Source organism: Diachasmimorpha longicaudata, chromosome 9 (genome assembly GCF_034640455.1).
Source record: "Diachasmimorpha longicaudata isolate KC_UGA_2023 chromosome 9, iyDiaLong2, whole genome shotgun sequence".
Taxonomy (NCBI): Eukaryota; Metazoa; Arthropoda; class Insecta; order Hymenoptera; family Braconidae; genus Diachasmimorpha; species Diachasmimorpha longicaudata.
The window spans coordinates 5,037,584-5,052,173 of record NC_087233.1 but is presented as its reverse complement, the minus strand read 5'-3'; the positions used below and the strand labels follow the sequence as shown (position 1 = coordinate 5,052,173).

The 14,590-nt window shown below is 41.3% G+C and overlaps 2 protein-coding genes across 6 annotated transcripts; one reads left to right on the top strand and one right to left on the bottom strand.

The window, feature by feature from the left end:
* Positions 1–32: 32 nt before the first annotated feature.
* Positions 33–3,184, bottom strand: LOC135165845 (endoribonuclease ZC3H12A-like). Of its 3 annotated transcripts, XM_064127586.1 has the most exons (7): positions 2,981–3,184; positions 2,860–2,901; positions 2,584–2,725; positions 1,490–2,126; positions 1,329–1,453; positions 746–955; positions 33–585 (listed from the first exon to the last, which is right to left on the bottom strand). In XM_064127586.1, the coding sequence occupies exons 1-7, from the start codon at positions 3,018–3,020 to the stop codon at positions 381–383; spliced, it is 1,401 nt and encodes a 466-aa protein (XP_063983656.1). In that variant the 5' UTR covers positions 3,021–3,184; the 3' UTR covers positions 33–380. The 3 variants fall into 3 exon arrangements, with proteins under 3 accessions (XP_063983656.1, XP_063983655.1, XP_063983657.1); XM_064127585.1 differs by having other exon boundaries at positions 1,329–2,126; XM_064127587.1 differs by having other exon boundaries at positions 1,329–2,126; positions 2,866–2,901; positions 2,981–3,176.
* A 1,043-nt stretch (positions 3,185–4,227) lies between these two features.
* On the top strand, positions 4,228–14,521 carry LOC135165831 (zinc finger protein 37 homolog). Of its 3 annotated transcripts, XM_064127545.1 has the most exons (4): positions 4,229–4,869; positions 6,785–6,928; positions 10,374–10,490; positions 10,607–14,521. In XM_064127545.1, exons 1-4 carry the CDS (start codon positions 4,732–4,734, stop codon positions 13,118–13,120), a joined length of 2,913 nt encoding a protein of 970 aa, XP_063983615.1. In that variant the 5' UTR covers positions 4,229–4,731; the 3' UTR covers positions 13,121–14,521. The 3 variants fall into 3 exon arrangements, with proteins under 3 accessions (XP_063983617.1, XP_063983615.1, XP_063983618.1); XM_064127547.1 differs by lacking the exon at positions 6,785–6,928 and having other exon boundaries at positions 4,228–4,869; XM_064127548.1 differs by lacking the exons at positions 10,374–10,490; positions 10,607–14,521 and adding an exon at positions 7,462–10,222 and having other exon boundaries at positions 4,248–4,869.
* Positions 14,522–14,590: the final 69 nt, after the last annotated feature.

Genomic DNA, 14,590 nt, shown 5'->3' with positions numbered 1-14,590 from the left:
CTGAAGTATTCACAAAACTAATTATACACATCTTATATACTTTATAATTTATTTATTCTCAGAAAGAAATAATGTTTTAATGTATTTTTTATACGAAATGCAAATATACGTCTCTTGATTGACATCAAAGGCCAACACAAAAAAATAAAATAAAAGTAAAGTTATGTACATAAGAATTAACAAATTCTTAAACTTCTCTAGTATCCTTTTTTCTCTTTTTTGAGAGAAAAAAATGAAAACTCTTCTATCACTTAATATTTAGGAATCCCGAGAGCCTCATAGCGCGAACAAAACTAATGCAATGAGACTTCATAGGACGCGAGGAAAGGTATGTACAAAAGAATTATTCTTTCTCTCCACAAACATTCTTCTCTTCCGAATTAAAATCTAAGAAAGGCGTTTAGTCTGGGACCAAATTTTCCCAGTGGATCGTCAGGAAACATAAGGTAATCACCGACGAATGTTGGTGGTAATAATCGTTTCTCGATAGTTTCTCTCCACTCCGGCTTCTCCGCCCATAAATCACGGTATTGATCCGATGATATCACGATCCCTTGGCATTTCGTTGCGTACTCAAGAATGAACCTGAAAATCGCGTAATCGAGACGTAAAAACGAATAATTGACGACGAAAACGGAAAAATGTCGATTCGAATGCAATATATAACAGTTATATTACCGGAAGTGTCCCTAGCTCTCTAATAAATTTCATTAGAATCTGATGATATCGTTTTGTAAATCATTACCTGTCATCGTACGGTGTGATTTGCTTATTGGCAATTTTTCTACTAGGAGTAAAAACAACAATGCCCTCTTTGCTCCATTTCTCAATCATGTGTCGATCCTTACCCCGTTTGTGTTGGGGCAAAAAGATCGTGACCTTGTGGCCCCTCCCGCGAAAATAATCCAAAGCAATTTTCAATCCTTGTTCAGAAAACGCATTGCGATTGGTGTGCCTGGAATAATCGATAAGCTTTCATATGCCCTACGTGATAAAGATAACGAATGGTGAATGACTCCATGAGATGCGTCGGAAGATTTACTCCCAAATTAAAAAAAAAAATGACGTCTCTGTCTCTTTTAGTTCTCGAGTTATTGGGGAAAATGTTTTCAAGGTTAAAATCGCGAAAAATATTCTAGACCCAAGTCTTAGGGATTTTAATGTTTTCTGGTGACTTTTTACGTTTTCATCAATAGCTCGAAGCCTAGAAGACCTAGAAACCTGATTTTTTTTTTAATTCGTAAGGAAATTTCCCGATCTATCGTTAGGAAACATTATCGACCCTCTCCCTCCGCACTTTTAGCGGATATTCGCTTTTCTGTACTCACGCCATAGCTACGTTGCACCCGTCGATAATGATCTCCCTCAGGTTCGACGGTGTCTCTTCTTTTTTCTCATCCTCCGCATTCTTCTTCGCCTTCTCTTTTTTCTCATCCTCCGCATTCTTCTTCGCCTTCTCTTTTTTCTCATCCTCCGCATTCTTCTTCGCCTTCTCCTTTTTCTTCACCCCCTCCCCCTTCTTCTTCCTCACCTTCCCCCTCTTTTTCGCCTGCCCATTCCTCTTCTTCGTGTTTGGCTTCTTGACCCGCTGACTATCCTCAGGCAGCAGAACATCAGTAATCAGTAGTGACTGATCTCCAACGGCATCAACAATAAAAATCTCATTTTCTGTTGCTGGTGGTTCTCTTCCTGTGTCCGTCTCTCCCTGAGCTGGAGGATTATCTTCTCCTGATACTGATGAGCTCTTGGGTAGGGCAGTGTCCGAGGACCAAACGATCTCTACGTCCTGGGATAAATTGTCTGCCATGGTCTTTTTGACTATCTTCTTCAGCCGACGAAACGCATCTTGCCGCCGCTCAAGGTTAATAGGCCGCTTTCTCGTTGTTTTTCCGCTGGACTTACCTGAATTGATCTTGATTTCTGCACTGGGATCCACCAATGGAATCATATCTGCTGATCCTGAATCAACTATCACCGATGGGACTTCATCGTCATCGCTGAGAACGATGACAGACTCGTCATCATCGTTCTCTGATATCCTCGATTTACGAATTTTTTTTCGTTTTGGGGTTTGTGTCCTGTTGTTCGCGGGTCGTTCCCTTTTCGTGGCGATTCGAACGACATCGCTTGAGGATTATCATTGATTTTTCAGTTTGTTTTTGAAAAAAGGGTCGGGACAAGATGAGGATTTAGGGATTTATGATTTTTTTTGAGAGGTCAGCACAAAAGAGGCCAATCATTTCCCAGAATTTTAATTTTTTACCCTCTACTTCATTCCTTTTTTTGTTAAAATTGTTAATCAACTGGGATGTAAGTATTTTTTACATAAAACAAATGGATTATCAACCGGTCCTTGGAAATTGTATCCGATGTTGCTATCCTTCTTTTAGTTGTATAAAAAAATTCCCAGACTATTTCGTTTGCTAATTTTGTAGTGCTCAAATTAAAAATTGAAATTTTTAGACAAAAGTGCAAGGGATCCACTACTTTTGACTTTTGATCAGACTCGAGGGTGGAATATTTCCTCTGATTATCAAAAGATATCTGGACATCCTCACAAATAGAAAAAATCATAAGACATACCTCGTTGCAGAGGCTCTAGGGGTGAAGCTCTCATAGGCCGTTCTCAACGGCGTCCTGACCCTTTCCACATGCCTCCCATTGCTGTTCCTCCCGCATGTTGTTGACCTCATGATCGATCTCTTCCCCATCGTCTGCCCAACCTCTGGTGGATCGAGAACAATCACCGATTCATAGAGTAAATTCATTATCACCCACTCAGACTCGACAGAAACTGTGAGAATAATTTATTCTCTCACTTTCAATCGCTCATGCTCGTGAGGAAAATTTCGGTTTTACCCTTACAATTCGGCTCTCGAGGAGAAAACAATAATCTTTTCACTGAAAAAACATGAGGGGGAGAACAATTACTTGGTTGAGTGGTTACAAGACCCGAGACCTCCAAACTGTTCAGATATACCAGTAGTTGATCCTGCGAGATCTCCTAGTAGTGTTGGCATACCCTGGGGCCCTTCTGGTGGTCTTGAGGCTCAGGATATTGGCTCCCAGGAGTTGGTGGTGATAGTTAGCCAGAGAAATTAAGTTTGTCTTGTCTTTTCCACAATCAGAAGGTACCTTTGGCTGTTCAATGCTGTTGTGAATAGGTTAGGAGACGGGTGACACTTTAGTTCGGTGTTTTCACGCGGGGGGCAGCACTGGAGGGAATTTGAAAGTTCAAATTCTGCTGAACTGGGAAACATTTACAACTATCAGGGGGTGAGTTACCCCCGACAGTGCAATTAACAAATAAAAATTGACATTATTATCGAAATGTTGTTCAAAATCGATTTTTGCGAACAATTTCATTGATCTATTATTTGTCATTATTTGTTTATTGATTATTTATTATTATTTATTTATTTATTCATTATTGATATAATATTGATTGAAGAATTCGATTATTTTCGATGATTACGATGAAACTCTCCTGATAAATCTCATTTTTGGGAAATTTTTTTAAAAATAAAAAAAACACTCGTTTCGACGATTAAACATTTAATTTCTTCCGATCTATTCACCTATTGTTCCCTTGAATACATAATTCCCTCATTAATATTATTTTACGATCGACCTTCATGACCTTTTACTCAATCCAACCCCGAACGAACCCTTTAGGTAAAAAAATACCCCGGACCGTTACAACTCGCCCATTCAGAGGGAATAAAAACCCTCGTCATCTGTTTGTTCTCGCTCCCAACAGATGATTTAATTTAGCAATGACGAAGGGTTCAGGTACGTCTTCTATTCAGCTGCCAGGGGCATACACCCTAACGTATTAAAGATCAATATCACCCAGGGAAAAAACCTCCGGATGCTCCGGGATCAAATGGAAATTAATTCTCTCGACCTCTGCTCCCAAATTCTTCAGCAAATTTATTTTTAATTGCGCATTCGGACCGAGATAATCCAAAAGTCATTTTTTATGTTAATGGTGTTAATTAACGGTGAATTCAGGAGAATTATTAAAGAATTGCGCCCTTAAGTCTACCGCACTCAATAAAACATTCGTTGTGGACCTCGCGGCGACAATATTTTCATTAAAAAACCACAAATCGACTAAACAATTTCCAAATATTCAAAAACCCAATTCAAACGGCCGTCGTTTCCCGCCCAACAGCTGACCACCTGCCGTCGTTTGTGGACTTGCCGTTAGGTGTCGCCCCGGCCCTCCCCCACCCCGTCACCCGCAGCCGGCGCTCGGTTGCCTCAAACGCCCGTACACAATCCCTTCCGCACGTTTATCCACAAGTGTCTCCCCGTGTAAGGCCCAAGATATCCGAGTGACATAGTCTTCTATCGCTTCCCAATCATCGAACACCCTTAGAAGTCGCCAACAACCCTGGAAGCCCCGAGGAGCCCCCAAAATCTCCGATAAAACCGAAAAAAAACCACTGGAACGGAACAAAGCGTCGGCCATTCCCGCAGCGTTCCCGTGTTTCTCTCGATTGTTCGAGTTTTCCTCCCCTATTCCCGCCCCTAGATCACCGGAATCAACCCCTACAAGGGCCGAGACCAACGGGGCAGTGGATAAGAGGAGAATTTTGCCCAGAGTGCGAGGAAAAAATGCATTTTCATGGGCGAAAAATCAGGTAGAGAACGTCTTTGAGGTTGGGACGTGACGAATCAACAGGAGGGGGTGGTGGGGAGTAGTTATTACACCACTCAGGCAAAATGGACGAGAAGGTTGGTGGCGAGGCACAGGTTTGCCGTTTGTGTGGACAATACGAGAGTATCTACATCGATGTGTTTGGTGACGAGGGAACGAGACGACTCCTGGGGCTGAAGATTCACTCGAAGATCAACATCCTGGTGAGTTTTTTGGGTTTTTTTTTTCGGGGGATTATTGGGAGGCCGCTGCTGACGGAGGGGTTAGGACAACACAGGGTAGAACGTGGGATGACGCTGGGGTGAATTAGGGGGTTTGGGGGCACCAGGATTTTTTTGATTTTTTTTTTAGGGGGACTTGAGTGTGGTTGAGGGGTAGACGGTGAGGTTGCAGTGTTGTTTTTGTGTAGAGCTGGTGATTTTTGAAGAAGGGGTTGGACGACAGTTGATTGGGCATTCGAGATTTGTTGCTTTGAAATTTTTGAAGAGTTCTTGGAGTTTTATTTTGTTTAAGGGGTCATTTATTAATTATATCTAGAGTTGATTTCTGTCTGGCGGTTTTTGTTTTCAACGCTAGGGAATTTTGAGGTGATTTTATGTCATGAGATCGCCAAAAATCGTAGATAAATATACTATTTTAAGTGGAAGAAGGTGAGCTTTGAAGATCTCGCCGGAGTCTAGTTCAATCTTTGATTTATTGTTCAGTGATAATATTGCAAATCCTAGATAATCTCAATTATCGCAGTAATTATGGATTTCAAGAAGAAAAGTCAGAAATTTTTTTTTAATATCAGAAAATACTTATTTTCTGAATTATTGAAAATTTTCTGTAATTAACGAATCGAGCAATTCCACTCAACTGTTTTTCGTTATCATCACCCCAAATTACTAATTTAAATAATTATCTATCACCACTTAATCGTTAAGATGTACAAACGGTACTAATTATCCAAATACTAATTTTCCACCTGTCAACGTTTTTATGTTATTCTACTCACCCGATTTTAATGTTACTGACCCCATTGGAGACGCTAAATAAGACATAAATGTGATCGTCCTGTGGATCACATCTACACTTGTCAATACACCATTCAGATAATATTTTGACATTGACAAAATCATCTACACAGATCTGACATTGTCCATCAGTGTTTATTCGGCCTCTGAATGTAATTAATTCAGTAGTAGATGATTATCATGAGATAAACTGATGACATTGTTGTCATGTGACAGGAATTGGTCATTCGTTGGTCGATAATCTGATGACATGTCAATTTTTCTCACATCTCTGACATTTTTTTCTCTTCACTCCTCGCATTTTTTCTGCGCTTAATTAATTATGTTAATCGTAGTGATAAATAATTGTGCAAATGGTGACAACAATCGATGTTCTTGTGCTTTACTTGTGGCAAACGCTTGGCTTTTAACCGTCCTTTAACAATAATAATTAAGTGATGTGGAAGGAAACGGTGAGAATGAAAGTGCGAGAGGCATATCTGGAGGTACTTGAATCATGGATGGACCCGAAGCTTAATCCAAAAATTTTCATAAATTTTTGTTTCTAATTATGGCAAATAACAATTGGTGGAGCGGTAGGGTTTTAAAAAAATTAATTATCAATTAATTTTTCATTATGAAGTCGATAAATATTCATTTTCTTTGAGGAATATATCGAACAATTTACATGTCCCCATTTCAGCTGGAATTTTCATTATTTATTTATAAACTTCTCATTTTTTTCGTTCCAAAAATGCATAAACATACGCTTTTACACGTCAAATATTTGTAAATATATTTCTCCACATTGCAACATTTAATAAACATTCCGATCATTCAATTCATCGTCACTTCGTCAATAATTTTACAACTTAAAAATCTAACTCAATGCAAACATTAACATCAATTTTTGCCGACAAATGATTGATTCAATTGTCAGCTGATGAATGAAAAAATCGGATGATTGTAACGATATTGATAACGTTGATCACATGATGCTCTGCATTATTACTTTCCCCAATAAATCTCCAGTAATCGATATATCACTCAAAGACAATGATAACAACCTCGATAAACTTAATCTGGGGCTCTGGTTAAATTAGTTTCTTGTTTGACATCGCAGATAGATGAGACGGATCCTCTTCCAAAGACGATCTGCGTTCAATGTCTGGGAAAACTCGAATTTGTGTGTGACTTTCAAGAGGAGTGTCTACGTACTCAACGACTGTTGCGCGATCGTTATCATCTACCACCTTTGCCAGACCTAGTAAGTCTCATTTTTTAATTATCATAAATATTTTTTCCCTACCGCTCTGAGTCTCTGGCCACTCCTAGTCCACAAAAATCCAGGAACGAAAATCCATTAAATCCAGGAACAAAATGTAGCCCCGAGTTCCATTAAATTCCCACGGAGAAGTCTCATGATTTTGTTAACCAAAAAAAAATGAAAACACAAACCGTATCATCCACAGCAGAAAAAAACAAATAAATTAAAAAATTGATTCTTATTCGGATAAGTTTAACGTTTTTTTTATGCTCCACAAATTTTATTTCTCTCCAGCAAAGTCTTTTCCTAAAAAAGCTATTTACAGTTTCGAAAAACTTCAGAATAAATCTTAATAACTGAAATGATAATTTATGAACAAAATTGATCGAAATATTGATAATTCCACCGCGTTCCCTATACTATCACCACATCAGCTGATAGAATATTAACCCTGTCTCGGCTTCCTACCTCATCCACGCGCCAGAGACTCCCCACCACGAGTCCCTGGTACATCTATGATTCCCGTGCCTCAGGAGTCCATTCAATTTCCGGTGGAAATAAAACCAGAGGATCCACCACCGACCCCAGAATCTCCGTCGACCTCCACAAACAACAACAGTACCGAAAAAAATCTTAATTCCACTGCAGACATCGAAAACGTTGATCCATCACCAGAGAATCATCCCCCACCACCAACCGAAGAACCTGGCCCAAAGCGCAATGTTCGTTCCACCCAGACACGTTCATCGTCCGCCGAAAAATCGCCAAGTGACACTGACACACCCGTTGGACCGAATCGCCGATGGCTCCGGAGCCGTAACACAACGGAAACATCAAAAAATACGGAGAAACGAGAATCAAAACGTCCATTACGAAACACAACTCCACGAGACGGAGTTTCTCGTGTCACAAGATTACGTTCACAGAATCTCCAAAATCCACTTCCTTCCCCCACGTCTGGAACGGCAAACGACCCGGAAACACTCGAATCAACTGCTGATGATCGGCAAATGATTCAGATCCCCACGTCCATCCTCAACAAGGTCCTCACCGCGGTGTCAGGATCGTCGGACGTTGATGTCAGTGTGAAGGAGTCAAAAAGTCGTAATGGTGACATTGAAGACATCAGTTTCACACTTCAACTGCGAAAGAAACACGATGAGACGGAAAATGTGACGACGGTGCTGGCTACAGTCTTTCCGGATCAGGGATGTTGTCTTGTTGACTCAGAGATCGTTGATCTTCTCGGTGATAACGAAAATGCGGAGCTCACAAAATTAATGACGTCAGTGTCAAAGTCCAAGAGTACTAAGGACAAAGACAAAGATGGAAAAATCCAACTTCAGGAGCTTCAGAAGAGATTAGCCTCGATGATGGATACGGGGGATGAGGCTGAGGCACTTTCTCGCAATCCGGAGGAATTGTTTCGCATGGATGGTGAGGAAGTTCGCGTTGATGATAACATAATTAATGCAACACTCGACAGACAGCACGGTTACACTTGTAAACTTTGCAAAAAATTTTACGAGCGAAAAGATAAGTGCACAGTTCACGTAAAAACTCACCTGGGGATTAAGCAGTATGCGTGCACTCTCTGCACAGCGAAGTTTGTTTGCAAGAGCGATGTTATGAAACACATTCGGTGCTCCCATACCAATCCCAGGCCGATGCAGTGTCCAAAGTGTCCAAAGAGATTCCGCTCGAAATTCGATCTGACGGAGCATGATAATGTTCATCAGGGTATAAAGCCGTACAAGTGTAATGATTGTGGACAGTGTTATCATCATAAGGTATCGCTGCAGATGCACGTCAAGTCGCATCTTCCTCCCCAGAATTTGGCCTGCGAGTACTGTGGAAAGGTCTTTCCATTCAGGACCAGGTTATTGAGTCACATCGGTAGTGTTCATCTGAAGAACAGACGGAACTTCAGATGCCGGTTCTGTTATAATCTTTACTCGAGTCTTGCCGTTCTTAATGAACATATTAAAACCCGTCATGCGACAACGTACACTTGCGAAACATGCGGAAAGACATTCAAGGTGGCCAGCAAGTACAAGGCACATGTCCTTCAACATTCTAATCCAAAGCCTTTTGCCTGTAATATTTGTAATAATAAGTATGCGTCTAAGGCGTTTTTGAACGAGCATTTGTTGAAACATGAGGGCCTGAGGAAACATGTTTGCCAAAAGTGCGGAGCTAGCTTTGCACAAGCCAGCCATCTTGCAGCACATAGACATGTCCATGGGGAGAAGACTCATGCTTGTCCAGAGTGCGGGAGGAAATTTAATAGGAGGGACAATATGAAGGTTCATCGGAAGAGGCATTTTGCCGAGAGCGGGAGGATCGTCACCGTGCAGAAGAGCAAGGACGATGAAGGGCGGGATGGGGATGACGAGGAGATTGAAGACAATGAAAAGTAGGTGATAAGGGGGTAACTTCAGCAGATGATGCGGAACATTACCACTGGATGTTTGATGGAGTTAATCTTAGTCTTGGAGTCGAAGTTCGATTGTGAAATTTACGAGATACTCATCGATAACAGGAGAAACTGTGAATGAGAATTGTTATAATATTTTGGAAAATGATAAATAGTCTATCGAGATAACTCAATGCTTCCAAAAAGCCTCTGCTCCATAATTTTTATATCCGAGATATTTTGAAAAAATGTTATGAAAAAGATTTTTGAGAGTTGAAATTTACGAGAGTTACAATATGATAAATTTATATTTTCGGGTGATTTTGAAGTTAGTGCACCAAGTGCAGGACTTTCACATGGGCCTTGCGTGATTACACGAATGTAATTAACAGATTAACTATTCTCTGATGTAATGATATTACGAAGAGTTTATATGTACATTTAGGAAATTGTTGAGCCTCTCATTTCGTTCGTTTTGCGCACTAGCCTCAAACGTAAGAAGCCAAAAGTGATTTTTGTAAGGAACCAGGGGGATGAGGAGATATTTAAGAAATGAGAGGTTCCACTTTGATTACGATATTTTTTACTCGTAAAATTTGAGTGATAATGGGAGTTATTAATAGTGCCTTTCACGATGTGAAAATTGAAATAATTAACGACGACAAGTTCTTTTCCGCGACTCCTTTGGAGTCCTGAGACTGACGAAAAATGTAAGGATTATTTACACTCATTGTAATACAATAATTATGTACCATTGTACAATAAGTTAGTTTCTGTATGATAATCAATTAGTAAGATCTAGGTCATAGGATTTTCTATCGTATGCTCATTTAGCAATTCCATTTATTTACTTTAATAAAGTTAATATTTTTCGAGTATTTTTTACGTTTCTTGTTCTTTACGAAATTCCATGACAAAAGACCACGAACTCGAGGGGGTACAGGTCAATCTCTCCGTCAGCAGCTGTCTAGGGTACTCCATCGATGGTTTTTCTGGGGAATTCAATGTTCTTATAATCATAAATTATAGATCAAGGAGGATGACGACTTGCCGAAGGCTATTTGCATCAGGTGCGTTGGAACGCTGGAGTTTCTTTGCGATTTCGCCCATCAGTGCCAGGAAACCCAGCAGAAACTTTCGAAAAAGGTAAGATTAGGATTATTTACCCTCATCGTAACTAATGCGTCTAGATCGTGTGGTAGAGGCGATCGGCAATCGCTGGGAAGGAATGTTAAGGGATATTTATGATATTCTGATTCCAGGAAGACGCTGATCCATCAGTATCCACCACCTCACCTCGAGAAAACGACAATGAATTCAACAAAGAGAACGTGATGTCTAAACACAAGTCCCTCTCGCCGTCGATGTCACGTAAGTCTAAAACACCAGTATCTCCCTCGTCTCGGGAGCTTAAGAACATTCCCTCACACGTAGAAAGTGTCCAATCGGTCATGGAAATGTCTGAGAAGATTCTCTCGGAGATTCCCTACACGAAGAAAGAGATAATTCGGAATTCGCAGAAACGACTTCCGAAAATTCGAGCAGTTACCACATTACCAGAGGCCCTGAGGCCACTGGCTATGAAATCTGAGACGAACAGTGTTCAGAAGCTGGTGAGAAAGTCTCCGAAAGCTGTGAAAGCTCTCGAGGAAAACGTCGAGATGTCGTCAGATCCGCCGAAAGTAGAATTAGTAGAATCATTCGCTAGGCTTGTGAGTGCCCCGAAGCCCCTGAAAATCCGTCCATCCCTTCAGAAGTTCATCCGGAACCCTTATGAATTGTCAGTGACAATTGTCGAAGGTCAGAAGGCGGTGAAAACTCCAGCGAAAACTCCAGAAGTCGTTGGAACGTCCATGAAACTCGAGGGAATCAAAACGGAACCGATGGAAGTCGAGGCTAAAGTCAAAGAATTAGTGGAAGAGTCGGATGTATCTACTCCGACTGCTCAAGGTCGCGAGATAATCCAGAAACCGGTGAAGAAACCTCCCCAATTCCCCGAAGAAGGTCGGCGACAGCAGAATCAAGAATTTCTCAAGAAAACCATCAGTTCAACGTCACCATCGACGGCGACTGCTCCAGAACCAACGAAATCAACAGATTCGTCAGGAACTGCCTCAAAACCTGGAGTCAAGACGTCTGCCTCGAAGGCTTCTGAGTTTCCATCAGAATCTCATACCCAGGCACCTGCCCCAGGCCCTTCAACTGCCTCTTCATCGCCTACCGAGGCCGGAGAACTCGAGGAAATAGACGACCGCTCACAAAATGTCTCAGAAGCTCGAGAGAACGGATCAAGACTCCAGCGAAGCCGATCGTCATCTCAAGGACCTCGAGGAGTTTCTGAGGAATATCTCCCCCAGCCTGGCTCGCGGTCTTCCTCATCCCCTCCGTCGAAGCTCACTCATAACTCCCGAAATTCGGAATCATCCAATTCGTCAGAATGCCGTCGTCGTCACAGGTCCTCCTCGGGTTCCTCATCCTCTTCACTTCCCACCTCGACCTGCTCTTCCTCAAAACGCCGCAAGTCAAGCGGAATCTATGGCACCATCTCCCAGCTGATTTCCTCCGAGGAGAAGGAAACCATCGAGAAGTTCTACGTGATTGACATGTCCGTGGTCGACGAATCCGCTGTTGAGATGAAGCTGAACTACATCGACAAGAAGCAAACCATGTGCCTCATCTGCAGGGCAGTTTATCCCAGGATCGACAAGTGTCGTGTTCACATCTGGGGACATCTGGATATGAAACCGTACAAGTGCACAGCCTGTGACTTCTCCACCGTGACAATCACCAACATCAGATGTCACATCAGGAAGAGCCATCTGAAGATCAAACCCTTCGAGTGTAACTCCTGCAAGAAGCGGTATGTGACAGCGGTTCTTCTCGAGGAGCATCTGAACACACACAGCGGCTTGAGACCCTTCAAGTGCACAGTCTGCTCATTCTCGAGTGCCTCGAGGCAGGTTCTGAGCTACCACATGACGACTCACAAACCCGTCAAGGACGTCACCTGCGAAATTTGCGGAAAAGAATTCTTCTCCAAAGGGCGGATGCGCGCACACATGATCACGCACAATAAGAATCGTGAGCTCATGTGCAAGTTCTGCTCCCATCATTTCAGCTCAGCTGATGCCCTCCAGAAGCACCTGGATAACGTACACGCCAAGGATTACGTCTGTGGTATCTGTGGAAAGTCCACGAAGAGTCGAAAAGCTCTTCACAATCATCAGAATGTTCACTCCCAGGCGAAATTCAAGTGCAACTTGTGCCCAAATGTCTACAAGAGTGGGCACATACTCAAGGAACATTTGCTCAAACACGAGGGGATCAGGAAGTACAAGTGTGAAGTCTGTGAGAAGGATTTTGCTCAGCAAAGCCATCTAGCTGCTCACATGGCCGTTCACAGTGATAAACGATTCAAGTGCCCGGGCTGTCAGAGAGCCTTCAATCGTCATGACAACATGAAGATTCACACCAAACGATGTGGAGTGTTCAAGGCTAATCCCGATTTACAGGATGTCCTGACCACGAAGATCAAGAAAGCCAAAGCTGCTCTGGATGAGGAGATCGAGGGGGAGAAGAAGGTCGAGGAGATCGATGATGTGGAGGGTGAGGGGGATGATGGAGATGAGGACGATGGACCCCTCCGGAGGGAGGAGACCTTCAGCATCGGACAGGTTATGGTGATTCCTATCTCGGGTGGACAAAGGAAGGAGTGCAGTGTTCAAGAGGCTGGAGTGAGTGTTAAGGAGAGTGTTCTTGGTCTTGAATGTTTTTAGGAGTCTGGAGGGGTGGGAGAGTCAGGGTGGGTGAGATGAGATGTCTTAGGATCATTCCGAGAGTTCAAACTGATGGGAGATTTTGCCAAATTTATTCTCATGATTGTGTTTTGACAAATGGCCGTTGTCCATTTGCATTAGTATTTTTTTTAGGTTAAGTTGTGAGTAATTTAAGGGGTGAAAAGGGGATGGGGAGTTTATTATTTTAGGTTAGGTTAAGGCGAAGTAAAGAAACCGAAAGTGAGCCTTCAGATCGTTTCTGAAGAATTCAGTAAGGAAGTGGTACAACAAGATGAGTCATTTGTGACGATTGATCAGTTTTTTATGAATATGTCGAAGTCTAGAGAAGGTGGCAATATTTGTGCTGTTATGTTTTCTATGGTGCGAATTAAGGACCACAAAAAATGTTATCACAAAAATTGGACTGTCTTTTAGATTCAGAAATATTGTAGAAGAACTAGAGTCAGAGGCAAGTCAACTTGACTCGTTTTGCAACTTCGTTACTCATGTGAGATGAACCAAATTTGGAATGGCCCTTTTTGCCCCATTCTTATTTTTTATAAGGTAGGGATAATTAAAGGGGGGAAGAAAAGGGAATTGTAAGTGACAAACTCTGGCTGTAGATTAATTTATTTTCGTGAATTTCCAGGCTTGGAACATAACTTTTTTGAGGTTAAGAAACGTTTTTTTCATTTTTTGAGTAATTTTGGGAGGAAATTAAAGTGTAATTTGTGGTTCTCACCACAAATTTACCAATCCATCGATTAGGATCGGTTACAATCGCCCTACTCGTCATTTTGGGGTTTTAATAATTTTTTTGAGGTTATATTCGGCTAAAAAATAAATTTGTACGATGGGTTTTTAAGGTGAGGGGCTCGACATGACTTTTCGAATAGTCAGAGCGATTTCTGATAATAAAAAACAACACTTTTTGAAGCATAGCTTTTTAAACTTTGACAAAATAAATTTTTGATAAATTTTTCGATGGAAATATTTGGAAGTTTTTTTTAGAGATTCGAGTGTTTGGTAAATTTTTTGTGTGGCAGTTCATCTGGCATTGATCTGGGTGACTCAATTTTTCGAGATAGATTAAACAATAATTACAGGGAGGGTTGGGAGGGAAAGTTAGAGATCTGAAAATAGTCAATAATAATAATAGCAGTGAAACCAAGGGATCATCTTCCAACAGTGCCTTACTTCGATATTACTATGTTAATACCAAGATTTTTGATAGATTTAAGTCATCAATCGACATGTAATTTATTACTTATCCATGACATTCGTGGAAACGTAGGGTCTTCTTAAGACTGAAATGTGACTATCTCGTATTTTTTAACACAAGTTCCTATTTAATTAACTATTGTCTTTTTGTACCTAATAAAGAGTGTTTCTATTCCAGCAGTTGATGCTAATATTATTTCTCCTTGACCTCAAAAACAATTCTTGCAAGGTAAAGTGCAATTTAAATGC